General features: G+C 41.3%; 1 protein-coding gene across 1 annotated transcript in view; it reads right to left on the bottom strand.

Moving 5' to 3' along the window:
- Nucleotides 1-27,639, bottom strand: part of LOC117822674 (zinc fingers and homeoboxes protein 2-like) — a 45,766-nt gene that overhangs the window by 3,796 nt on the left and 14,331 nt on the right. Inside the window, exons 2-12 of the mRNA XM_034697521.1 lie at nt 14,307-14,840; nt 13,377-14,075; nt 12,128-12,340; nt 11,330-11,569; nt 9,671-9,886; nt 9,427-9,511; nt 7,632-7,817; nt 4,536-4,942; nt 1,297-1,549; nt 1,037-1,196; nt 583-702 (exon numbers count right to left, since the gene is read on the bottom strand). Of these exons, the coding sequence (XP_034553412.1) occupies nt 585-702; nt 1,037-1,196; nt 1,297-1,549; nt 4,536-4,942; nt 7,632-7,817; nt 9,427-9,511; nt 9,671-9,886; nt 11,330-11,569; nt 12,128-12,340; nt 13,377-14,075; nt 14,307-14,405 (2,676 nt within the window). The 5' untranslated portion in view covers nt 14,406-14,840 and the 3' untranslated portion in view covers nt 583-584. The remainder of the gene's footprint in view (nt 1-582; nt 703-1,036; nt 1,197-1,296; nt 1,550-4,535; nt 4,943-7,631; nt 7,818-9,426; nt 9,512-9,670; nt 9,887-11,329; nt 11,570-12,127; nt 12,341-13,376; nt 14,076-14,306; nt 14,841-27,639) is intronic.

Below are 27,639 nucleotides of genomic sequence, written 5' to 3'. Positions count from 1 at the left end.
AGTACTTGCCGATACACTTCATGATTCACTTCATATTATATGCGACACATGACGGTCAAATATGTACATTTAAGTCTGTTTCATGAGAACTATTTTACAGTTATGTAGTTATTTTTTATATGAAGGTGATTAAAGTGATTCCAACAGTCCAAAGCTGATTGTCTTGTGCTACGATATTGTTGTTTTATGTTAGGCAGGTATATTTTATCATGTGACTTCAGTCCAATGATAGAGGAGGAGGAGCTGGAGGGGGAGGAGCCTATCAGACCACAAAGGAGGATTAGATTTAAGGCACTTCCGTCCTACAGTGGAGGGGAGCTTCCAGTTCACGTCGGAGGAGCCGTTAAGCCGGCAGAGAGTGGAGGTCTGCAGCTGGACCCCTCTCGACATTTTAGCCACAGGGTTGCTAATGCTAAGTTACATGTGAGTTTACATTCTTCAGTAAATTGTGCACAGTTTATGAAAGCTGACGTAAATGATCAATTGGCTCAAATTACAGATCCCCGATCAGTTAAAGATACAGATCTGCTCTGATCCAATAGTTGATATCAGAACATCCCATAATAATGTAATTCAACGTACCATCAACCAGTGACCCTCCCAGGCTGCTCCAAGCTCAAAACATCAGTGTCTGATGCCAGTTTCTGTTTTTCCACTCCTTCGTCACTCTCCTCTCCCACTGCCACAGTCACCTTCACCCACCTGACAATCAAACAGACACTGGTCATGTAAACAAACTGGAGCCCTTATAAAGAGGCATCAGTGAGTAACAGTGATAGTAACAGTACCATTTCAACTGCACATGGAACAGTGAGAAATGCATGAAGATGGATGCATGTAGAGTGATTCAGCTTCCATAACTTGTTCTGCCCATACAGTTCAGTATTTTTAGACTGTTTACAGAAAAATCTTAAAATAACTCCTCAGCCTTAAAAAACTCTAATATTGGCAGGAAGTGGATCTTTTTTGGTCTTCATAAACACGAATCTCCCACTAGAAAATAAATATAGGATGAAAGAGATCAGTTTACACCCACCTTCCTTTATCAGCAGCAGTAGAGCTGTTCTGGTCAGGTCCGGCCCGGCTCAGATCCGTTACACTGTGGGTTAACTTCTCAGTCAGCCACTGGACTTTGTCTTGGTCGGGCAGCTTGGAGCACTCTGTTGGAGCTTCTGTGTTTTCGGCAGCCTCCTCCACTGCAAACATGTAGCACAGAAAACACAAAGTCAAGCAAGTGTATGGAACGCTTTGCAAAATGATATAAATAGAAAAAAAAGAAGTCCACTCCAAACTCACTTTTCACAGCCTTGACTTCCAAGGAAACAGTCTGCTTTTTCTCGGAGCTCTGGCCGTTCTGTTCCTGGCTGATTTTCTGCGGCTCTGCGAGGTTCTGATTTTGGAAACTTTCCATCCAGTCCAGAGTTTCACCGTTTTTCAAAGCCGAGCGGTGGTCCTTGAACCAGCGGACAATGTCAGTGCGTCCCAGGCTGGTTTGGACCTCCAGCTGGCTGTATTCCTCAGGTGACGGCCACTGAGTCTGACAGAACATCTGTGAGGACAGATTATGACACCAAACATTAAAAGGTAGAAACTATGACAATGACCATTTTCATTGTTACACAGCAGATTGTGAAAAGTATGGAGACCTCATGTTTAAATAGGAGACACTTAGATTGAATCTACAACATGAGATATGAGGCTCTCAGTTTTACATAAGTTGAGTCTTCACGCTTTTTCATTCTGCTTTAAACCTTTACTACTCTTTCATCCAGAGAGAAAAAGGTAAAGCATGACGAGCCATGAAATATGATTCACTCTTACAGACTGAAGTAGAATCCCAATTTCAGAAAGGTTAGGATGCTGTTTGAAATGTTACTAAAAACTGATTTTGATAGCTTGCAAATAATTTGAACTCTATATCTAATTGTAAAATAATGCATAGATGACATACCTAATGCTGAAACTGAACTTTTTGTATTAATTTTTAAAATACATTTTAAATTTGATGCCAGCAACAAGTTTCAAAAAGTTAGGAGAGGGACGTATTATAGGTTTGATTTATTTGGAAGCATGTTTTTATTAACATTTCACACAGCGTCCTGTCTCTCTTAGTACTGGGGTTGTACCAATCTGTACAGAAAGCAGTTCAAATAAGTTCCCTCCCCCCTTTTATTACACATTTCTTTAGTTATATTTTGTTTTTGTTTTTGCCTTCCATGGATAGGTTGGCTGAAGAGAGAAAGGAAATGCAGGGTGAAGAGAGTGCACGAAACGGTCGAGGCTGGGAGCCCCTCTGTACATGAGGCACACGCCCAGACAGCCAGTTTGTTTTTGACTTAAGAATAATAATGTTTTTTTATGGATTAATCGATAATTGATCGTTAACATTTCCTTTTTTTTTTTTTTTTTTTCTTCTTCTTTTCTTTTCTCTTGTCTGCATATATATTTCTGGTTCGTGTCATGTTTGTCACAGACTGTCAAATATTAATGCAATTTATTCTTGCTGCAAAAGAAAAGAAAGAAAACCTTTTTCTTCTGTGCTTGTGACTGTGTGCATGCAACCATCACCATTCCTCTTAGAACTCTGGCCTATCTTTTATTGACAGCTAATATCATGTTCTGTAAAAGAGGGCGTGCACACCTAGGTGGGCCAAAAAAAATAAAAATAAAAATAAAAATAAGAGAAAGTGAAAGAAAGATTACATAAGGATATACAAAGGGACAGGGAAAGAGAAGGAGAGAGAGACCTAACACACTTAGATGGAGAGGGACCATCTCACCATGACTCCAAAAACTCTGTGGGGTGATACTAATGATTAAGCAACCCTTAGTGTCCACGATCGTTAACATTTCCAAAAATACGTCCCGGGGGCCAATCACGGCCCGAGGTCCATTTATTTATGGCCCCAAGCCTGCATCTTAAAACGTGTTATTTATAGCACAGAAATTAATCACATTCTAAATCATCTGTACATTTGCAGTTTCTTTCAAGCGCACAAACAAAACTAAAGTCAATCAAGAAACGTCTCAAAAAGCTTCATATGGACTACCTGTTTAAAGCCAAAGCACTGGGAATTCTGCAAGACGGTAATAAAGAAGAAACACAAGAACTCTTAAAGCTGACAAGTTTTCAAAATATCAAATCATGTTTTCATCATGATGTGAAAATGTTCTTGATGAACACTTAAAGTTCAGAAGACACAAAAGAGGACACAAGACAAGATCAAAATTATGAAATTGTGCAGAAAAGTCCAAATTTGGTGAGTAAAAAATGTTCAGAATGTAGGAAAATAATTATTTAGTTCTTAAAATGTTGTCTGCTGGTCAGAAAAGTCTTAAAAACAACATGAAAAAGAAGTGTGATGAAATCCAGATCATGATCCGGCCATAGAAAAATAATGAGACAATATTTTTCCCACATTGCCCGACCTGAAAAACATTTTCCTCCAGAAGAAGATAAAGTTTACTAATGTTTACGTAGCTTGTGGAGAACTGAGGACTACCTAGTTACTGATTTATTGAGAACAAAAAAGTAAAATAATTGTTATTAAATAGATATTTCATATCTAGCTTTTATGATTACTAAGTCTCAGTAGGAGCCACTAGCCCTGAGGTATTCTGACAACAAGTGCTTTAATGCACTCTTATATTTGAACTGGTGTGGAGTATTTGTATGTTGTAGTATAGCTCTTGGGCTTTAGAATAGAGCAGACATTAACCCACCAGCAACAACATTTAGAGCATGTTAGCATGCTGTTATTACCTTTGTCACCTGCCACACTACTGTACATACACCGCCTTACAGAGATGTTAGCAAGACTGTGGATTTGTACTCATGCTTAAAAGTAACATTTGACATCTCTTCCCTCTTACCCTAGAATAAAACTGATGGATTTAGCTTTAAAGTTCACTCAAAGTGAAGAATAAAGTGAGTATTCTACATATTCACCTTTACATATAAAGCTGGTTTATATGAGGATCAAATGCCTGTTATTGATAGGCTTAATACACGGCCAGCAGTATATGAAATATGTGGGTCATCCTACACTGACAGGCTGAGTCTGTACAATCTGTTACAGAGCAAGCATCAAGAGATCTCTCCTGGATGTATGTTCCATTTATAGTCTTTGTAGTCCTATGGGAAGCTGCTGTTTTTCAGACAACACTACCTTCTCTTTACATCCACAGATCTGACCTCAAAGTTACCCGATTCTGTTCCTCACTTCTAATATTAGAGTATCAGCAAATTTCATCATGTCCTGTCAGTCACGCAGCTTCTCCTCAAGTACCCGCTCAACAGCTTCAAGATGAATTAATTTAAGACAACATCTCACTCCAGATTTATTAAAAAGGTGCCATCAAGTGATCTCTTTAAAGTCACAACTCATTAATGTCTCTCTTCCTTCAGCAGCTTAACCACTATTTCAACAGTAATCATCTTTTTGTCGTTGCAGCTCGCACTACAGTTCTTACAAGTGTCATTATCAGGTAATCAGTGTTGATGTTGACGTGTTTTCTGCTTCAGCTCGTCTTACCTCTCTGAGCAGGGCCAGGGAGCGGCTGCTGATGGGAGCCGGGCTGGTGGAGGCTGACAGGATGGGAGGATGAGGAGAAGAGGAAGAGGATGAAGTGAGGATGGGAGGTGAAGCTGAGGAGGAGAGGGTTGGAGGATGAGGGGAGGAGGCTGCTAGGACAGGAGGGGAGGATAAGGAGGAGGAAGAAGAGAGGAGAGGGGGATTAGGAGAGGTGCGCAGAGGTTTCCCTTCCTGCTCCCGATGAGAGGATCCGTTCAGCAGCACCCCCGGTCGCTCCGCTCTGTCCTCAGTGGTCTTTGAAGCCATGGTGAGTAAAGCCTTCTCCATGTTGTCCCTCAGCGCCCGCCGCTCTAGAAACCAGCAGTCCACCTCCGTCTTGGACAGCCGGGTCTCCTGGGCCAGCTGGTCTGCAGCAGATCAGAGTTCAGAGGATCAGACGAGATGAGTTACCTTGAAGTAGGAGGCTATTTTGGAGTCTGGGCTCTCCAGGGGACTTCAAAATGGGCTCATTAAAATAAGTCTGCTATTCCTGTCATGCAGGGACCCACCAGAGACCGGTCTGTGGCGTTTAGAGGTGAAAGAAAACTAAATCACCTGCTGTCAACAAGTATAAATAGAAGAAAATACATATGGACTTCTTAAGGTATTTTTTAAACATCCAAGTTACAAACTGAGAATCCTGACTCTGACCAGAACAACAATCAACTACAGATTCATGCTCTCTTCATCCTTACATAGTCAGAAGCTTCATAAACATCATCTTAAAGTTCAGTGATATTATTCCTCAGAACACTCAAAACATAAACTCATCCTAAAAATAGTTATTGGCTGGCCGGTCTCTGCAGTGCTTCATTAGCTACAAACATGCAGGAGTCTGTGGGCTGATGTAATGCACTAACATTTACTATCTGGATTCAAGCACTGGGACTGAGGAGACTATGAAAAGAGTAAATCATTAGATTAAATGTCCACTCTAAGTTTTACAACCTGGATACTTCAGGAGTATTTATTTATACTGCAGCTTCAAATGTTTGAGTCCTCCTGCTGCACATACAATAACTGCTTTCTTCACTGTGAGGATGTAGAATGGAACACCTGCAACCAAACCTTTAACACTATTGAAAAATGTACACACAATATATTTAGTTTGTGTGTCTGAAATACACTACCAGTCCAAAGCTTGGACACACCTTCACATTCAATGGTTTTCATTTATTGTAATTATTTTCAACATTGTAGATTAATACTGAAGACATCAAAACTATGAAATAATCTGGTTTTACCATAATCTGGATTACAACAGTAGTCAATAGGACTATCCATTGTGTACTAACCCTACCTCTGAACAACACAACTGATGGTCTCAAACACATTAAGAAGGCAAGTCATTCTACAAATGAACTCTTGACAAGGCTCATGTTCATTAGAAACCATTCCAGGAGACCACTTCATGAAGCAGACTGAGAGAATACCAAGAGTGTGCAAAGCTGTCATGAAGGAAAAAGGGGGCTACTTTACAGAATCTAAAATATAAAACAGATTCTGCTTTGTTTAACACTTTGTTGTTCATTACATAAATCCATATATGTTCTTTCATAGTTTTCATGTCTTCAGTATTAATCTACAGTGTTTACAATCATTACAATAAATACAAACCCTTGAAATGAGAAGGTGTTTAATCCCCTCTGTCGCTGATAAAACACAACATGTGACAAATATCAAAATGAATGTGAATATTAAACATATTTCTGTCTGTAATGTCACTTCCCTTTACAGATAGATACTCTGCTTTGTGTAGCTTTGTGTCTAATATAGCTGATACCGCCAAAAAAAACAAAGACACCTCTTCACCCTGTGGGGAAACAGAACTTTGGCTGTAATTCTGTTTTCAAAACTACAATTTAATTTTCCCTTCGTTTAATTCTTTTCTTCTTTAAATCTTTTATTTTAATATATTGAGCTTGCTATTTAATTTCTTATCAAGATCACATGTGAATCAAAGAGTAGTCCACTCTTCCATCACTTAGCTGCTAATCAAGTTTCAAAGCCTCCCCAAGGAACTCCTAAGTCAGGTTATGAGATGAAGTCACTTCCAGAAGGACGACTGTGCAGGCCTGGAGATGCTGGTTTGACCCATCCTCTGAGCTAGGTCTACCAGACGACATCCCCTCTTTTCATGTCGACTGCATGTTGTTTTCAGAGGATATGCAAAGACCTTCTGCTTCCTGAATATAATACAATCTTGCTCAGTGCCGACTCTAGCCAGAGAGGTTTTCTACAGCTCACTGTGACCGTCTCTCTCCACTGCCCAGTGAAATAAAACTCATCTGAACCAGCTGCTGAATCAGACCGGAGAAAAGGTTTCTTCTTCCACACATGTTATAAAGAACATATATCTTCTACATCTACTTCCACTTTAGACCAAAAGTTGGCAAATAATTTCCCTTTTTGAGTTTGTCCTCTAGAGCAGGGGTTCCCAAACTTTTCAGCCCGCGACCCCAAAAAAGACTTCCGATCCCCCCTGTCCCTCTAAGTGATTAAATGTTGCTTAATACTTAATGTAGCTGGTCTGCAGAACATTAGCCTACCTGCATGCTCATGTGTCTGTGTTTCCTGTGCTGTTATGAATTAACCTACTGCTACTGATGCTTTTGATAACTAATGGTTAGCTAACCCTAACCTTAGGAGTCATCTGGCAACAAAAAGAAAGGCAGAAAACTGATATTAAATGTGTATTTGCAAGGTTTTATTTCAAATTTAACTACTATTTAGTCAATATTTTTACAATAATGGGTGAAACAGACGATTTTAGGTTACTAAAAAAAACATTTTGGAAGACATGTCACGACCCCCCATTTGTTTCTTGCGACCCACACTTTGGGAACCCCTGCTCTAGGGATAAGTTGTGTTTCCTCACTGGAAAGTCCTCCTTCAGTGTAACACTCTACACATTCCATTTAAAAGGTTGCAGAGGGGGACTTCGAGGCCCCCACCCTCCACCTCTCTTTTGGCTTCTATTTCTTTAACTGGGAAGCAAAATGAGACTGAGCCAACACTAAATGTGCAGGGTGAGGTTAGGCTGGTGAAAGGCTGTACCTAGATCTGCCTCCGTTGGGGAGCTGCTCCTCTGGAAGCTCTCCTCTAGCGCCTTCAGCTGCTCTGATGATTTGCCCTTTACCCTCTCCAGCAGAGGGAAGTGGCTGGGCACTGTTTTCCTCACAGGAGCCTCTCTGGGTGCTGGTGTCACCTCGGCTTTCACCAGCACTGGAGGAGGAGGAACACCTGTGGACCAGATACACAAGGATACTTAAGGACCAAAGTAGGTCATGGCTAAATGACTCAGTACTAGGGATGTACATTTTAAGTATTTTCCGTGATTGATTTTTGGAAATGTTTTTTTTTTTAACCTTTATTTAACCAGGTAAAACCCACTGAGATCAGGATCTCTTTCACGAGGGTGACCTGGCCAAGAGGTCAGCAGCACATGTCATAAAAACAGTCACACGAAAATGACAGCACAAATTAAAACGTACAGTTTATAAATATATAGTGTTTTACAGTATGAATAAGAGGTGTGGAAGCTGTATGCTGATGTTAACGATCAATAATCCATTAATCAATAAAAAAAACATTAATGGAGCGCCGCCTGCAACCTAGTTCAGGCAGACAACTCGAGCTGCGCTCATTCATACTGACACGTCATCATCCTCCCTATCAGCTGATCTCAACATCCTCTCATTGGCGGTCTATTTAAGCTGCAAGTCTCCTCGTCTCTGCCTCTGCTTTGTGAGTGCTCCTGCTGTCCTGCATAGTGCTGTGTGAAAACTTCGTACCCACCTCCTCCCCGGCATCCACCTGCGGGCTCCGAGGGGGGTTAGTCCTATCTCCTTACTCCTAAATGTCTGCATTTAAATAATCTATGCGGAGTAATGAGGTTTGGAGCCCATACGCCAAACACAATACTGTATGCTGCAACAAACTTTATCTCAAGTAAACGTGAGTTGTCTGACTGAATTATTCTTATGTCAAAAACAATGCCAAATATGTTTTTCCCCTTAAATTATATTTTCTACAGCAAAACAATGCATATAACTGAAGGTATTGAATACGGGTACATGTTTAACACTGATTATCAACGATCAGGCTCATACAAATATTCTCTGTGGACATAGTTTTATAATGTGAAGACTCATAATACTAACAGAACAGTACTTCAGACTCACAGTGTCCAGTTTTCTGTCTACTCGTTCTTATTGAGGAAAATAAACATGTGTATTCAATCAGATGTCAGCCGGGAGCGCAACCGGGTCAGAATCAGTCGAACTGCAGAGAAGCTCAGACGGCTCTGATGTTGCTGCTCTGTAAACATAGCGTACTAGCAATTCCCACCTGTTTGTTGGCTTTGTATCTAAAGGTGGAAATGTCCTGTGTAAAGTTTTCAACCTTCGTGTTCGTGTCGTTGTTGGCAGCAGTTGCGTATTGATCCTCTTTAAAAAGCGCTCGTGGAGACCTGATTCAATGTGCAGCCGCCAGCTGAGCGTCTCTGCTGTGTGTAACACCTTTATGAGACCACATCATGTTTGTTCCACGTGACGGAAAATTGAAAACAAAAGTGCGTGTTTCAAGTAATTTCTTAACAATCAATTAATTGATAATCCATTAATTGTGTACATCCCTACTCAGTACCAACGATTCACATAATAATCAGCATCAACTAATTACTGAGAGGATGTTGTTCAGTTTTCTTTCTCTGCATGAAATGTTGTTTGAAGAGTTAAGGTATTAAAGCCCTACCTCTAAAACAAACATGACTTATTTACTCACCACAGAGAGATTTATGATTAATCACAGTCGGCATGTTTTATCTTCTGATCCCTGTGACACCACATACCTTTGAGATTAAGGAGTCTCTGTTCACTGAACCACTTCTTTATCTCTCCTCTGGACAGCCCGGTGGTCTCTATCAGCCTGTAGATCTGTCACATGACACGACACAACATGACATGAAGCAACACGCTTGGTGTTTATCAGTGACAGTGGAGTGTTGGTCGCAGAGACTCGGAGAGGGAGAGCAGCTGTTTTCTGACTTTCATAGGCATCGCACTAAAAATGTCATTTCACTCACTTATTCTTACCTCATCTTCCTCGGGGAAAGGACACTGTGTGTAGCTGGACCTCAATACAGAGAGCTGCTCAGATGTTTTGTTGTGGTCGACGGTGAAACTGAGAACTTTATGTGACGCCAGTTTGGATGCTGCCATGGGCGCTGAGATGGTCTGAATGATGGAGGGTCTTTTACTCTCTGAGGTGATCACAGGGGAGGCCAGCGGGCGTTTGAGTGACTGTGCAACCTGTGGTCAGAGATACAAACATACTTTACTCAAGGAAAAGCACAAATATAGGAGTACAAAAACTCTAGAGGTGATTCAAAAGTACAAGTGGTGAAATAAACAGTATATTGGTAAAAGAAGGGCTTTTCTATTGGACAAAGCTAATTAAACCTCAAGTCAAAAATAGGAAACATTGGTTCTCATTCACAAACTGTTCATAGTAATCATTTTTTTTAGAACCCACTCATGGAGTTTCCAAAAACATCCTGAAATGATCTCTCTAAAATCTGCAAAGAGCACACTTCAACATATTGTAGTGCTGACATGATAAAATGATTTGTTTCTGATTTCCCTGATTTTTGCACCAAATTGTTATTTAATAATATTTAAAGACATAAATTCAATGTATGTATTTTTTTTCGGTCTTGCTATGTTTGGTCTAAACTGAAAAATGTTACACTTTGAATATGAAATAAACACTCAGGTTAAAAAAAACTAAATATATTTTGTTTCTTTTTATATATATGTTTATATATATATATATATACACATATATATATATATATATATATATATATATATATATATATATATATATATATATCACACATTATCACAGCCTAAATAATAACCTGCATTTACTCAACAGTGTTAAAATGACAAATCTTTCACTTTTAATTATTTAACAGTGACAACTTGAGAATGAATGAATCTAAAAACCATCAAGTCTGAAGAATATTAGGATTTGAGATTTAAGGTTTGAGATCAAACCATTACATTTCTCTCTATGTTGTGTTTAACTGTATCTTATGACTGAAGCAGTGATGTCAGATGATGTGAATATAAAATATAAACAGTACATCAGATTGTTTGTGTTTCACTTCCAGCAGCACTGTCTCCATTTCAGAACTAAGACTGTCTTACATTAGAAATCCAGTGTGCATTTGTTTATACTTTAATTTGGGGGATTTCTGACTTCTCTGTACTTCTCATTTCATTCCTGTGTGATTTTTGTGTGTGTGTGTGTGTGTGTGTGTGTGTGTGTGTGTGTGTGTGTGTGTGTGTGTGTGTGTGTGTGTGTGTGTGTGTGCGCGCACCGCCCTGCTAACCTTGCAAAACAGATGGATGATCAGCTCTGTAGAGAATGTCTGATCAGTTCTCCCTGATTGTCACAGATATCACTTTCACTAGACTTCTTTAATGAACTGAATTTTCCTGTCATGCTAGAGCAGAAAACTGAGGGAAGGACAGATACTTGTGTGAAAGTGTGGTGAGTGAAAACTTGAAAACAATGAATATCTTAAAACTCTGCAGAAACAGTGACAAAGTATGTGTATCTATACTTCATTTTGTACCTGTACTGAAGTTAAAGACCTTGACTGATGGGTGTGTCACTATTATTTACCAAACTTCATCACAAACTGTGATTCTCTGTATACATATTCCTCCCCTGATAATCTGTACCTGGTTTGCGACAGTGAGTGCCAGCGGAGCACACGTGACCGTGGACCCGTTGGCTACAGGAGTCAGCACCAGGCTGGTCTGTCCCAGGAGCTGACAGGGGAGAGACTGCAGGACAGAGGCGGCGTGCTGTAAGGGTTTGGAAGCAGAAGATTGGGAGTTGAGCTGAGGAGCGACCACAGTGAAGGTCTGAGGCACAGAAGAGATTGTGCCGTTGAACATTTTCTTCCTGGCTTCTTCCACCTGAGATAGAAGAGAGAACAGATATTAGTACAATATTATTATTGTGACAAAATTAATTCACATCTCTTAATGTCCAAGTCGTGACTATTTTAAAATTCCATTATTTCATATTTCATCTAAAATGAAATACATGTCTGTACGAGCGCCTGTAGTTGGTTGTTGCTTGGTGTCAAATGGAGAAATTAGAGGAAATGATGCCGTACTTAGCGACAAGGATCTGCAATCAAAAAAAAACCCTGATCAGAGTTGATCAAAGTAGAAAATGAGCGTACTCGTACTTAAAGCTATAATTTGCTTTGGAGTGATACAACACGGACCTCTTCTATATGCAGCCCAGGCTCATCATTCTCATGTTCTAAATGTGAACGCAAGTTAATCAAGAAGCTTTCCAAACATTAAGGTGATACAAACAGGGTTTTAATCACCATTTATAATTCTAATCTCTAGGAACCTTCTGATGCTTTCTTTGTGCTCCTGACTTCAGAGAAGGAAATACATTAACCACACTTGAGGGATTTGAAAAAGTGATTAAAATGTTATTTTGACTTTAATTCCTACCTCCTCAGGAGACCAGCTAATGCCCTGTTTGAGCCTCTGTGTGGTGAACCAGACTTTGATTTGCTCCTCTGGATGTTTAGAGGCCGCGGTGAGCCAGGAGAGCTCGGCCTGCGTCGGGTAGGGGAACTTGTTAAAGGAGGAGATGAGCGTCAGGTTGTCGTCCAGCGAGGGGTTGTATTTGGTTGTGTTGAGGGGCACTGCGATCTTCGGCACCTGGAATTACAGAGGGATCAAAAGAGACTTAATGGCCTTTCCCCCTCAGAAGAATACAGATTTCCAAGAGTAATGAGTGCAGTTTTTCTGTTCACAAAAATATCTAAGTAGGATTAAAGAAGAAAAACATGGTGTTTGTTTTAGAGACTCTGTGTCCGTGAAATCTGTGTGAGAAAACAATTTATCATTTGGTGACTATTATATGGGAAACAGAAATGTAATTCAAAACGGTTCATTAAAGCAGAAGAAAATAAATAATCAATTCTAAATCATTCACTATGGGTTATTCTATTAACTGCATTTAATCAGGTGAACACTTCCCTTACTTTGTTTTAGTTGAAACTAAATGAGACAGCTTTCTATGAAACTATTAGAAATTAAAGACTCATAAGATACAGTATTGTAAGCAAAATGGAAAACACCAACTTTTCCAATTAAAAAAAAGTCATCTTTAATGCTGTGCCAGAATTTAGAGAGCAATTTAACACAGTATTTTATTGTGAGAAATACGAGAGGAGTAGATTCAATAAGAAACAAAAATCTTGATTCTGTCCAAACTCAAATAGGAACCTAACACTGTCTCTAAATGTTATATTACTCCAAAAACATGCTACTCCACAGCAGGAGGGGGGGGACACTTCACTGAATGTGTTGTTTTATTTTTAGAACAGAGATAGGAAAGTCCTTCTTAGGTTTCCCCCTGTGTATGGCTTTTATGCCAAGCTTGCTGATCATGAAAAGTTCAGTATAATCTGAAATACATTAGGCTGATGAAACATGTATAAACATGTTATTGCGGGAGCTCTAGAGGTGCTAATAGGGGTACTTTCAATTTTGGACAGATCCCAATTAGCAGTGAAACCTGCATAAAGATTTTATTATACGCTACGTTAAAGGCCTGTTGGCTCTGGTTTTACATTCACTGTACAGACAGAGGAGCGGCATCACTTCTCTCATTTGTGTACTTCCACAAATATCAAACTATTTGAGTAACAGTACAGAAAAGAAGATAAGAGTCCTCTCTTCACTGTCTCACCTGGGTGTAGTTCAGAGGCCGCTGTAGGGAAGGCATGATGTGAGAAAGGCCGTCTGCTTTGAGTAGAGTTGTTTCCGGGATGATGACCGTCCCGTTCACGTTGACAGCTGTGATTGGTTTCTTGGACAGATCTGGAGTCAGTTTACTCAGCTGAGACTCTGTCCGTTTGTTATCAGAGGACATTATTTTTGGTTTCCCGATCTTGACTGTGGTGGGTTTGCTGAGTGGCAGAGCGCCGAGTTCATCCCCTTTGCCGGATGTGTTGTAAATGACTGCGTTGCTGCAGCCCTCTATCGTCTGCTCTAAGATTGTCTGATTGTTCAGTTTGATCCGTTTGAATTTGAAGTTGCTCTCCCCTGGGTGACACCTCTCGTTGTGTTCTGTCAGGGTGTCAAACTTCTTTGTGTTAAAGTTACAGACTGCACACAGGTACAGAGGGTTGAGGATGACGTTGGGGTGGTTGGAGTCAACATGTTCTTTGAAAGTGTTGAGGTTCTGGGTGGAGAACGGGCAGTATTTACACTCGTACCCCCCCTGCTGCCTGCGCTGAGGCTTTGAGAGGTCTGGAGGCTCAGCTGCTGGTTTGTCTGGAGCGGTGGGGGGGGCTGAGGCTTTGCCCGTTGGGTCTAACTCCACTGCCGGCTCTGCTTCTGACGATGTTTCCATCGGCTCCTCTTCTGTGTGGTTCTCCGTTGTCGGCTGGACATTTTTCCAGTGAAGGAACAGAATTAGTAAAAAATGAACAAAATGAAACTAGCAGTCTTAAACTACATTCAGAAGCTGGTTTAATCTGGCTCTGTAGATTTAGCATCCTGTCCAGTTATGAATATGAATCCATGAATAAGGACAAGGAAGTACTATGCCTTACTTAAGTTGTTGAAAAAGTGGAAGAAAAATCAGAGGCTCCCTCATGAGAAGCTGAAACTATACCTGCATGTCATGTGACTCCTCTTCCTCATCATCCAGCTCCACCATGGTCTGCTCTGGGCGGATCATGCAGGGAGTGGAGGCCTTCCTTCTGCTGGACATGATGACTGTAGATCCTCCGTTTGTGTGTGTGGACAGCTGCCCTCACTCGGTGCCTGTGCTTGGCCAGCTGTGCTGCAGGAGGCCGATGGTGCCCAGGACGCCGGGCGGCTGTCACAGACTTGTGTGTGGATGGACCGCTAAAGGTGCAGAGGGACAGCCAGGTGGACTGGCTCGTACTGGGTTACAGACACAGACCTTGGTTGTGTTCGCAGAGGGAGCGAGCATAAGACTGTTTCTGGGATGAGAGTGAGCAGCCAAGGAGTTTTAGGATCAGTCGTCCCCCGGGGTAAGATTAAAGGCTGGAGAGAGTCGGGGGCAGTGGAAGGTGAAGGTCTGGGAGATATTGGACTGCTGTAGCGTGGTGTAGGCCGGGCTCGCTGACAGTGTCAGCTCCAGTGATGTACGACCTCCTGGAGCTGCATGACATAAAGCTACCTAAAAGGGAAAAACAAGAGGAGTCCCAAATTAGAACAATTTAAATATTAATGAGACATTTTCTTTGGCTCGATTAAATAAAGGAAAATAACCCTTATTTAAAATCTGTCCTCCACTCCCCTCCTCTTCTACTATTCATGCTTTAAATGCATTAGATCTGTGTAAACAGTGAAGAGGCGTTCACTTGCTACATGTTACAGAAACAGAGAGCAGTTTATGTGAGTGTATAATGTTGGCAATGACTACCAGAATAGACTTAAAACACATCTCAAACACACTTTGAGGGGCAGAAACTGGTCTGAAACTGTGAGTCAACAGACATTTGACTACAAATGAGGGAGAAGGAACCAAAATGAAACGGAAGGAAAACCCACAGATACCCTTTCATGTGCCCTTTCAAGGCCACCAAACCGGCTGGTTTGAGCGTGTTGAGAAATGCCAACATGCTGGGTTATTTAAACTCAGCAGGGCCCCGTGTGGATCTGGAACCAGCCACCACCCAAAAGAGGTAGAGTCAACAATCAGTCGGTTGACATGAAGGGCTCAAAGAGAAAAAAAGGCTGAAGGAAGATGACAAACAAACAGAGCAGCAGAGCAGACGCCCACAGGCGGTGGAATACCAGATAAGTGTGTCACTTGTGCTCAGGAGAAAATGAAAGTGTTTTGTAGCAACTTGGCAATTCCCCGAAGAAGAACTCACGACTAATTGCTGCGGGCTGAGGAGCAAAATCACTGGACACAGGAGGACACTGGAGGTCTTAATGAGAGTTTGTAGTTTCATGCTGATGGAGGGAAAGATCAGTGTGTGGAGGGTACCTGCATATTCTGCTTTAACAACCAGAAAGTTCCAACACTGCCTCAGGGATTTTTACATGTCTAAAGGGATATGTTATTATTTATCACTTAATATCTGCAGCTGTGTTAACATGCTCATATTAAAAAACAAAAAACTAAATCAAAACAAGGACGTTTTTGACATGTTGGACATTACAGACAATACAGTGTACAATACAAGGCTCATCAAGAGAGAAATAAAACCAGCAACAACTTGAATTTTCTTTGGGACCAAAAAACTATTTATTTATCTATCTATCATTGAAAACTAGATATGATGTATCAAAAAAGACAAATTCAATTCATATAGTACTGCTGGACAATCTGTGCTCATAAACTGCCATTTAAGGGTGGTACACTTTTTAAAAATGAGCCATTCAGACCAAAACATGTTGGCACCAGGCTGTACATGTGTTTCATTTTGCTGTAGAAAAGGACTCTTTCACATGAGTGTTAATGGGGAACCCTGGGCTTCTGGAGCCAGCCTCATTTATGCATTCCTCAAGGGATGTTCCAAGGCAACTCATTTCCAAGTGGATTAAACAGAAATTTAAATTCTAACTAACCGACCGGTCTAAAAGGTGAGACACCTCCCAGAAAACTGTCAAAACTGAGCACAATGTATCCCATGTTTAAAGTATGCCAGATTATCCAGACACAGCCCACATACAACTTTATGTCCAATCTCTAGAACCAAATACTGCTGGACCACACCATGTGCACTATGAGATGCCATCTAGCATCTGTGTTTGTTTGTATTCAAGTATAGCATGTTAGCTCAGGCTAGTGGTGGGGGGCTCAGACTCAACATGAGACCAGCATGTCAGATCTACAGTAATAAAAATATTAATACTTATTTTAACCAACTATTAATGTTGGTGCCGACTAGCGAGGGTGACAATGTTCACTCGTTGAGTCGACAAGACTTGCACATTCCTAATTCCTATTTTGCAGTTTTAGACCTTTTTTCTCCTGGTGAAGAGAACCTGTCTAACATGAGGGAGGTCCAGTGGTGGACAGTAACAGAGTAAATCTACTTGAGTACTTAAGTACATGTTGTGAGTATCTGTACTTTACCTGAGTATTGTGTTTTGGGGGACCTTATGACTTTTACTCCACTACATTTAGAAGACAATTATTGTACTTTTGACTCCACTACATTTCTATCAGTGCTCTAGTTACTCACTACTTTAGCTTTGAAGTCAGCTCATGAATGTCCTTCTTAGGGTTGCAAAGGGGTAGAATATGTCCGGTAAATTTCCATGGGAAGTTAAGCTGGGGAATTTTGGAAATATTCCAAATTGGAAACTTTCAATATAGGAATTATGGGAATTAACTGTGAACTGAGAGTAATTTAATGGAAAGGTATCAATCATATCCAAGCATAAATATTTGTTTTCTTATAAGCCGACATCCATCCAAAATAGAAATGATCTGTGCATGTGATGGAGGAAAGCACAGTGCACGTAGGGGGCGTGGTCTCAATAGCCCTGCAGTAAGCAATGTGCTATGTGCATGTGATTGAGGAATAAGATAAGATAGTCCTTTACTATAGCATAGATATTCAACTGTACTTGCATGCAATCTGGTTGTTTTAGTCAACTATATACCTCAACTATATTTAAGTTCCCTATTAAGAGCCAACCTTCAGTTTAATCAATTCCTGGTTTATTCCCATAAATTCACATTTATTCCCATGGAAAGTTTCCAACTTTGAAAATTCCCGGAATTTTGCAACCCTAGTCCTTCTCTTTTTTGAAATCTGATCCTAAGACAGTAAAGTGTGTTTGTGTAGTTCTGTTTGTCTCAGTGGTTTAGTCGTACCTGTATATCAAACACAGAGCATCACTCAGATCAGGCAGTTCATGTAGAGGTGGTAATGATAGCTATAATTCTCCACCTGAGCACCATGGTCATATCTTCAGCCCGTGTAAGAGGTTTTTGAAATGAAGAATGATACGTATGGTTTGAAATGTTCTCCCTGTTTCTGCCCAAACAAACAAACATTCACTGTCCAACCTGAGAAAGCGTGTTGAGCTACTTAACGTTTGTTTAACTCCAGATGAACATTTCAAACTAAGCTGTCTGTGCTTGGAGTAACTTAGTGTCTGTTTCTATTCCATGGTATAGTTTTTAGAGATTTCAAGTAATGGTTTCTAAATAAACATAATGTAACAGAATGTACTCCTATGTAGTCTTGACTGCACTATTTTGAAAATACAACGTTCTGAGATATTTTAAGAAGTACTTTGAATACTTCAGTATTTCTAAAAGGAAGTACTTCAGTACTTTAACTCAAGTAATAATCTGACTGAACAACTCTCACTTGTATTGGAGTAATATTTGACTTGGAGGATCTATACTTTGACTTCAGTAATGAAGACGTGGACCTTCCACCACTGATGAGGTCTGGCTATTCACTGATCAGTAAGAAGTTGCTTAAATAAATTCTGGCACATTCATGCTGGCTCAAAATATTTTTCAGGAGCAAAATCAGGGCAACAAGGTGAGCAGCAACCCTATTGAGCATTTGAACTTCGCCCTCCTCCAGCACAGAAACACCCATAATAACAACTGTGTGTTGGATGTTCTGAGCTGAGACAAGAGGTCATGTGCCAGCTTTACTTTGAGAGTAAAGGCAAACAACTCGTGACGAGCGTTTTCAGCCAGATGAGTTTCACAGAGGACTCCTCCACAATTTATTCATTCTAAAACTTTCATAATCAGTTTGATGGCAGTGCTCTGATAACATAGCTGTTATGCAAATATATGCGGTTGACAGGTCTTCCTGGATGACAGTAAAACAGGTTACCCTGTGAAATATTGACGAATGATAAATCAGATCATGTGGTGGAGTGTGAACAGAGTGAGAAACCTGAGAAAAGGCTGCTTCAGACAGATCTGAAAAAGCCAGGAGCAGCTTTATTTGGGTGCTGTGGGAAATGACAAATCCATCAAGTACAACAGAAGTTATAAGGCTGAGGGAGAAACAGAGGGAAACTTTCTGAGGCTGATATAATAATGAGGGGAGAGAGAGGCTTATCTGTTTGAAAAGTCGATTGATATTCTGGAGGCCTCATGCAGAAGCTTCATATTCACATGAGTAAAAATCAAATGAGTTGATGCAGCAGCGGCGCTCCTCTATCAGGACTTAATGAGGCTTCATGAAACCGAGTCAGCACTGAGGACCAGGGAGAGTCCTCTTTCAAATGAAACCTCAAACATGAACGCCAACGAGTAAATATTGACAGAAGGAAAAGGTTGAATCAAACCAAAGATCCTGTTTAACAGTGTGATCTCACTGAAGCCTGTTATACAGCAGAGGGTGGGGCCACAGTATGTAGTAAGTTCAACTTCAGGGTCTTAAAGTGTCACATGTTTAGTCTGGACCTCTCCCCCCCGATCTGCATTAATCACATGGTGCTGCACCCGTCGAGCCTGAAGGCTGTCATTCTCCAGCCGACTCATTGTCCCGAGATATCTCAACTCCTCAAACAACCCACAGAGGCGTCATTAGGATGCAGGCTCATTACCATGGTGTCGCTATGGCAACGGCGCAGTAGGGCTTTAGTCAAGTAGCTGCCACAACCGTGACGCTGACAGAGGCTGTATAAACAGGGAAGACCCGGCTGCATGTGGGACTGTGTTTGGTGTTATTAGAGAGAGAGAGGGGGGAGAAAACCTGCAGAAATCACTGACAGGTGTGTGTGTGTGTTTGTGTGTTTGTGTGTGTGTGTGTGTGTGTGTGTGTGTGTGTGTGTGTGTGTGTGTGTGTTCAAAGCCTGGAGGATCCCACTCCTGCAGGATACACAGTGCTGTGGTGCATTAAGCAGTTTTCTCTTCACTTACTCAAAGTTGGTGAGGGAGGTTGAGGAACAGTCACAGTGAAAATTCCAAACTCAGCCTCCCAGAAGAGAGTGATCCAACTTCAAACAGCTCTCAGGTATCAGACAGAGATACATAGGCGTTCCCATTCCCCGTTTTTATTCATAAAACAGATTCTGATCCCTGAACTTGGTAAATTGGCAGATATGGAGTATATCTCTGTTTCTGTCTCACCTTGTTTGGAATTGGCATACTAGCCATTGGCGGCTGGCCAACAGAGGGCGCTAGGGCGCCGCCCCACCACCCATGACATTACCAGACATAAACAAATTACATTAAAAATAAAACAATATTCTGAAATATGTATTTATTTTTTTTAGATCAAGACAAATATGATATAGTTAATGATGAGTAAAGCTGTTTCGTTATCTGTGTTGTCTGATTGGTGGCATGTTTTCGCCCTTGGCACAGAAATCTTTGTCCATAGACTCTGGTTAAAAGTTGTACATGCGCAGTAGCTCCTCTTCAATACAAGAGATAGGACCATGGATGTTTTCTAAACCGCCTACTACACTAGCAGTATACTGATATGGCCAAAATTCAGTATGTAGTATTGAACAAGAGCAAAATCTGCAGTATGCAAAAACTCTCTGGATGTCGACTGATTTGGGAAAATTTCACAATATGCATCTGACCAGTCTGCCTCACATACCGTTTCCCATAATGCACAGCGCTTGTTCCGCTTTTTCTGACAGGGGGAACTCAGTTTTTATGTATTGTGAAAACTATTAAAAATCCATTTAAACCACTTCTTAACTTTTAAAATTATAAGTGAATGCTGAAACCGGAAATCCAGTGACGTCTGGCTCAACATACTGCATAACAGATCCAACAGAACAGTCATACTACAGACTAAATTGAAATGCAGTATGTAGTAGGCAGTACCTACTGCCTACTATATTCGTAGGTAGTATGTAGCAGGCCATTTCGAAAACAGCCTATGTCTGGGCGCACCTTCCCTGCGCCCAGAGCTGAATGCAGCTGTGACGGGGCCGACGTCACAGCCGTCTGTCATAACGTGCGGCTGGTTGACTGCTCTCCCAGCCTCCTTATTCAAACATCAGGATCTGACCCGGCATGGATTAATACAGGTATTACTGATTTGAAGCACTTTTCAGAAAAGACAAAGAAGCATGAATAAACTGGGATCAACATGGGAAATGCTCTGTGACTAGCCATGTTTGGAAAAAGAAACATTTCATGTCAGCTTGATGAAGGCTACGGGATAGGGATCTGTAAGCACAATGAGGAGGTTGACAGAAACAGGCAAATCCTATCTAAAGTCATAGACTGTGTCAAGTTCTGTGGTGTGATACCTTAGTACATGTTTGCTTGCTATTTTGGAGTTTAAAGCCCCCCCTGGAGAAAACTCCACCAGCCGCCACTGATGCTAATTAAGATTTTGCACGGCCTGGCTAAGGTAAAAATCATCTTTAAATCACAGACAAAAATGTAAAGATAATGTATACCATAGAAATTTATTTCAGAATAATTCTGAGTTGATCACAACTAAAACAAAAAGCACATACACTACCAGTCAACAGTTTGGACACACCTTCACATTCAATGGTTTGTATTTATTGTAATTATTTCCAACATTGTAGATTAATACTGAAGACATCAAAACTATGAAATAATCTGGTTTGGCCATAATCTGGATTACAACAGTAGTCAAATAGGGCTATCCATTGTGTACTAACCCTACCTCTGAACAACACAACTGATGGTCTCAAACACATTAAGAAGGCTAGTCATTCTACAAATGAACTCTTGACAAGGCTCATGTTCATTAGAAACCATTCCAGGAGACCACTTCATGAAGCAGACTGAGAGAATACCAAGAGTGTGCAAAGCTGTCATGAAGGAAAAAGGGGGCTACTTTACAGAATCTAAAATCTAAAACAGATTCTGCTTTGTTTAACACTTTTTAAAAAATTAAATAATTCCATATATGTTCTTTCATAGTTTGATGTCTTCAGTATTAATCTACAGTGTTTACAATCATTACAATAAATACAAACTCTTGAATGAGAAGGTGTTTACAAACTTTTGACTGGTAGTGTAAATAACGCTAAAAGTGATTAATTCCTCATGTACAATATATTTGTTAACGCCTCTCTGTTGAACCTGTTAAAGAGCGTCAGAGCAACACTGATTTCTAACGTGAGCCTGCTTTATTTAGTGTTTGTACCTGTTTTAGCCATGTTAGTTTTGAAGAGAAGGACACCTTGGATAACTTTGCTCCTGGTAAAAACATTACCAACAATGAACTCTAAAGGATTCCTAGCCCCAAACAAGCTAATTAAACGTTAGCATCAGCTCAGCATTTGGTGCCTTGAATAGCGGTCCACTGAAGAGCGAGGTAAAAACATTCATTTTCAACTAAGACGTTCTTTTCCCTTGAAGTTGGACCAATGACACATTTTCTGCTAGATCTGCACTTCTGTAGCTGCTATATTCATGTGTTGAATTACCTGAGATAAGTTTGTCTTTCCTAGCGTCCAAACAGGAAGTATACATTTATGGTCTTCTGATTGTTTTTTTTATAACAGGTCCAACAGGCTTTTTTTGTAGGTCTAGTCATAATAATAATAATAATACATTTTATTTAGAAGCGCCTTTCAAAGCACTCAAGGTCACTTTACAGACAGATTAAAACACAATAAATAAAAACAACGTGAAGAAATAAATAAAAACAAGCAGAGTTACACCAAGTTAAAATGAGACAGTGCAATTAGACAGGGAATGCAATTTGAAACAGATGAGTTTTAAGTTTGGATTTAAACCGGGGTAGTGAGTCAGAGTTACGGATGTCAGGTGGGAGTGAGTTCCAGAGTTGGGGAGCAGAGCGACTGAAAGCTCTGCTCCCCATGGTGCTGAGACGGGCAGGGGGCACAGAAAGGTGGAGGGAGGAGGAAGACCTGAGGGAGCGAGAGGGGGTGACAATGTGGAGGAGATCAAACACATACAGGGGTGCGAGGTTGTGGATGGCCCTAAATGTATACAGGAGGATTTTGAAATTAATTCTGAGTTTGACCGGGAGCCAGTGAAGCTGCTGGAGGACGGGGATGATGTGGTGAAAGGAGGGGGTTCTGGTAATGAAGCGGGCTGCAGAGTTCTGGACCAGTTGAAGTTTATGGAGGGATTTGTGAGGGACACCGAAGAGGAGTGAATTACAATAATCAATACGGGAGGTAATGAGACAGTGGACCAGGATAGCAGTGGTGTGAGGGGTCAGAGAGGGGCAGAGACGGTTGATGTTACGGAGATAGAAGTATGCAGACCGGGTTATGTTATTGATGTGAGAGTTGAAAGAAAGTGAGCTGTCAAGGATGACACCCAGACTCTTTACCTGAGGGGAGGGGGACACTGTTGAACTGTCTATGGTGAGGGAGAAACTGTCGGCTTCGGATAGGGTGGACTTAGTACCTATAAGGAGGAGTTCTGTTTTATTGCTGTTGAGTTAAAGGAAGTTGGAGGTGAACCAGGATTTGATCTCTGAGAGGCAGAGGGTGAGGGAGGAGGGTGGGAGAGTGGAGTCGGGTTTGCTGGAGATGTAGTCATGATACACAAGCACAAGTAAGCACATCATTTCAGGTGAAACAGGCTGCTAAGGATGAATCTTGGGAAATTTGGACAATATTTGGGGGCGGGGCTAAATCTGCTAACTACTGTGTATTAGAGGTGTAACGATTCATCTACTGCATCGATATATCCATTTACATTCCTATGATTCCACTACATCAATCTTTGCTCAGCAAGTTGGCCTTCCAGACGACATATATGGATCTAACATTGTTTTAAAAGGTAATCAATCGATTGTATCCATACTAGGAAATAACACATTGGATTTAAGCACGGCAGACTTTATATGGATGTGGTTTTTTGCACTTATTTTTTTTGGGGGCCTTTTTGTCTTTATTGTATAGGACAGATTAAGAGAGACAGAGAATGTGGGGAGTAGAGAGCAGGGGAAGACATGCAGGAAATGCTTCGACCAGCCGGGAATTGAACCTGCGACCCCTGCGACGAGGACTGTAGCCTCTGTATGTGGGGCGCTTAAACCACTAGGCCACCAGCGCCCCCTTTTTTTTTTGCACTTTTAATGATAAAGACGTTAAACGTTACTCAATTCAGGCTGCCTGTCTGTGACATCATCACCATGCGCCAGCAGACAACAAAACAACATGGCGGATGGCAGAGGAGAAGCCGGCGAGCGAGAAATGATCAAGCCACCATTGCGGTCCAGTGTGTGGAAACACTTTGGCTTTTGTAAAGACGGAGATGTTCTAAATATGTCGCTCGCTGTTTGTAGGATATGTAGAGGTCAAGTAAAGTTACCACGGCAACACTCTAAATCTATCTTGATTCCCTTACAAGAAACAACAGGACTCTAGGACTGTCCAGTATCGAGGGATTTATCTCACAGTCACACTGGTTGAATTTTTGGCTAAGAAGTTACTGAATCGATTTGAAGTCACTGAATCGTTTCAGATCGTATCGTTCTAAATGAACCAATATCGTCCTTTAATCATATCGGCAACCACGAATCATGATACGAATCAAATCGTAGTTAAAAAGAATCGTTACACCCCTACTGTCTATGGTGGCAGCATAGATGTGTAGGTTACTGCAGCATTGAACACAGTTGATTTCTGATCATCTTTCTGGGTAAAGTAAAATATTTGGGTGATTTAATTATACTATTTTAATAAACAGGGACTGGAGTATTTCCCTGATAGCTGCTCCCACATTTGAGGCTGTATCAAAATATTTGTTATATCTTTATCATTACAGGAAGAACTCTAGTAACAGAAAAGGTCACAGGCTGTCAGTGAATGTCTCTATTTTTGATGCAGTCTAGATATTTCAGAGCACACACAGTAAACACTCTCCAGTGAACACTCTTAATCCGTCTGTGGCTAAAATGTTCCTTCAGTGTAGCAACATCTGGCTAACGGAAGTTATCTGCTGCATCTTGAGAGTCACTTTACACCTCGTGTTCAGAAGTTCTGCTGCCTCGGTGCTGAAACACTGCTTGGATGAGCCACTGGGCATCCATGGCTGGAAGGGGATCCGACTGTGAACAAAAGCGGGAACTGAAGCTGGAGCTGGATGGTGTTACCTCCTACTGGTGTGTTGAACCCACACAAGAGGAGGGAGAGAGAACAAGCAGTTCCATTTATGCAACGCCTATATCAGTAATATCTGCGCAGCTTCATGAAATCAGTGTCTACGACTCTGTGCTTATGAAAGCTGCCTGCGGCTCATGTCACCGGATGACCTCAGATGCTGGTTTTGCATACTGAATAAATGCCTCTTTAGCCATTTAAAGAAAAAACAATTGTTCACAGTATGACAGATATCGAGTGGAGGCTGACTCAGAGAAGGGAGTATTATCTTACACAGTTCAAACACAAACAGCTCGGCAGTTTGAGAAGTTGCAGGTGAGTTAAAGTTGTGTGCTTTGATTGTCTCAAACAAAGAGAAAAGCCAGAGTGCTGAACACTGAGGAATCACTGGCACTAAAATTTTCTTCCTCAGTCCACTCCATCATTTCCAGGAGGGAGGGGGGGGGCTCTCCTGCTGCCTAAACTGGCTACTTGGGAGCACTGAAGCCATCACGGAAAAGATAATTGGCACAGTGTGTGATTAATAACCCAAGCAATGGATAAGTTCATTAAAGAGCCAACAAGTAATAATATGCACGTGTATAATACCTGTATAATATAATCGTGGTAACGAGCTTTGTATTACGTTCATTGTCTCAACAGAAGACGAGAGTTTTCAGAGCTTTCCACAGAATTATTTTGCTTTATTTCCAGCTCAAAAGCAAATTAACTCTCTATTTGTGGACTCAGTCTTGGCTGCTTAGTAACCCGAGTCAAACAGTCTCCCACCTTCTGTCAGTGTGTCTAACCAAGTCAGCCAGTTAGCTCGTGTGTGCAGAGTCAGAGTGAGCTCGGTGCAGGAGCCACAAACTCCCTGCTGTCTGGATGCTCATTAAACTTGTATGAATACTCAGCCTGGTAGTCCCTCGCCTGCCCGGCTGTCTGTCTGTCTGTGCCTGTTGTCTGGCTGTCTGTCTGTCTGACTGGTGCATTATATTAGCGGAGCCATCTTTCTGAAGGAGTTAGCTTTAATGCTGCCAGGCAGCAGATGCATTTATCAGCCCTGGCAGCGATCAGTTTAGGCCACACACTGGCATACATACCAGAGAGAGCGTAGAAGAAATCAATACAAATGCTCTGTGCCACTGAGCCTGTCTAATGTATGAGGACAGACAGGTGATCTAATACAGCAGAAGTATAGTGCTGCTATAGGAAGGATATCTATCCAAACAGCAGTGGGAAGAGAGTGACACTGAACAGATGAGTCACAGACGCACACTCAGCTCCTCTTTCTCTCTATCATTACTGTAATCTCAAAGTGTAGTATATGGCTCACAATGTACTCTTAGAAAACAGGGTTCTGAAAAGCAGGATGGCCTTTTGTTGAAGATAGCTTCAGAAAGAGTAACAGATATGGGATTTTCTAGCCTGTTACTGTTGCCAACTTCAGAGAGGAAAATGAACTGACTGCTGATACTGTGTCTGATACAGTGAAATGTAGAATTTTAGGCCTTTTCAGCATTGATTGTGCAGCAATTTGACTATGCAAAAGGTCCTCAGAAGACTGCTTTCCCAACCAGTGACTTTATCAAGACTGATACCTCACTGATATGCACTGCCAGCAATTTCAACTGCATCATATGATTGGTTAAAAAAGGTTTAGTATCAATGTTATAATGCAGAGAAATGGCAGATGATGTATAGATGTATGTTTAAATATCTATCCTCTTCTCTATCACTATGGTAACTGCTGCAGCAGCAAGGTAAAGTTAACATTTTCTGATGGACAATATAAAGTAGAGCCTATAGGAGGTTAAAGGCTTCCCTGCACTTCAAAGAGAAACACTGCTGATGTAACACGCAGTGAATAAACTTAACATGATTCTGCCAGACTGTTCAGGTGTACACTGGTGAGTCTATTGTAAGGCCATGCACTGGCAGAAATGTAAAACAGTTCATGCTCTGCCAAGATGATTTCTCCAGGATGGATCCTGCTGAAGTACAGGCAGTTTCTGCTGCAGCTTGTTTCTAAAGAAAGAAGACTGCTGGAGAGAGGAGTGCAGGGACACAGCCAGCTGAGTGCAAGAGTTTTCAGGCATGCAGTCAGCAATAACACAAGGCATATGAGCGCTAACCTCTGCAGCTTGAAGCCATGCATGAAGAACAAGTCAAACAGTTAAGAAATAAGCACAAGACAATAAAGCAGGAGAAAAAACACTCACTGTAACTACCACGACTTTGCTGGTGCATTCACTTAAACTTTGGAGATCCGTTGCACCTTTTTTTTTTCATCACAAGCCAAAGAAACACATTGCTCTGAGAAAGTGCACACACTGCTTTGTATGTGTTGCTGAAAAGGATGTGTTTTCCCTCCTGACTGCTCGTTCCACAAGTCATCCACTGCAGTGAGGAGGACAATAAGTGTGTCTGAATTGTGTGGGTGAGGAGAAGCACCACCACCATTAATACTACGTGTCCCAGCAGGGGTGGGAGAGGCAGAATTTCGGACCGTCGCAGAATTAATTTAAATCTCATCACGCGGCTCCTCCAGAGCAAAGCAGTGCTGCACTGTGTTGGAGTGCTTGGTGTGTTCTGTGTAGCAACAGAGAGGCACTACTTCCTGTGGGCTGGGGTGAACACTACATGTGGGTAAATGATGAAGATGTTTTTTTGTCACAGCCGGGACCTCTTAAGTCAATAAAGAGAAATGAAAAGTCTGATGCTTTAGGAAGGACACTCATTTGCTTTTCATCTGAGAGAAACCTCACTTCTTTGTACATTTAAAGCTGCAATCATTAGCTTCTGTTAGCTTAGCATGACATAAAAGGCAAATGAAGGGCAAACAGCTAGCCAGCCCTTTTCTTGAGATTGGACTTCTTATTGTTTCTGACAGATTATGTTAATGAGTTATGTAAGGGATAATGTACAGTGAGCCAGTCGTTAAACTGTTGGTATTCTATTTTGCACTT

This window comes from Notolabrus celidotus, chromosome 12 (assembly GCF_009762535.1).
Source record: "Notolabrus celidotus isolate fNotCel1 chromosome 12, fNotCel1.pri, whole genome shotgun sequence".
NCBI lineage: Eukaryota > Metazoa > Chordata > Actinopteri > Labriformes > Labridae > Notolabrus > Notolabrus celidotus.
The sequence above is the reverse complement of the archived record's forward strand: the minus strand, read 5'-3'. Positions and strand labels throughout refer to the sequence as shown.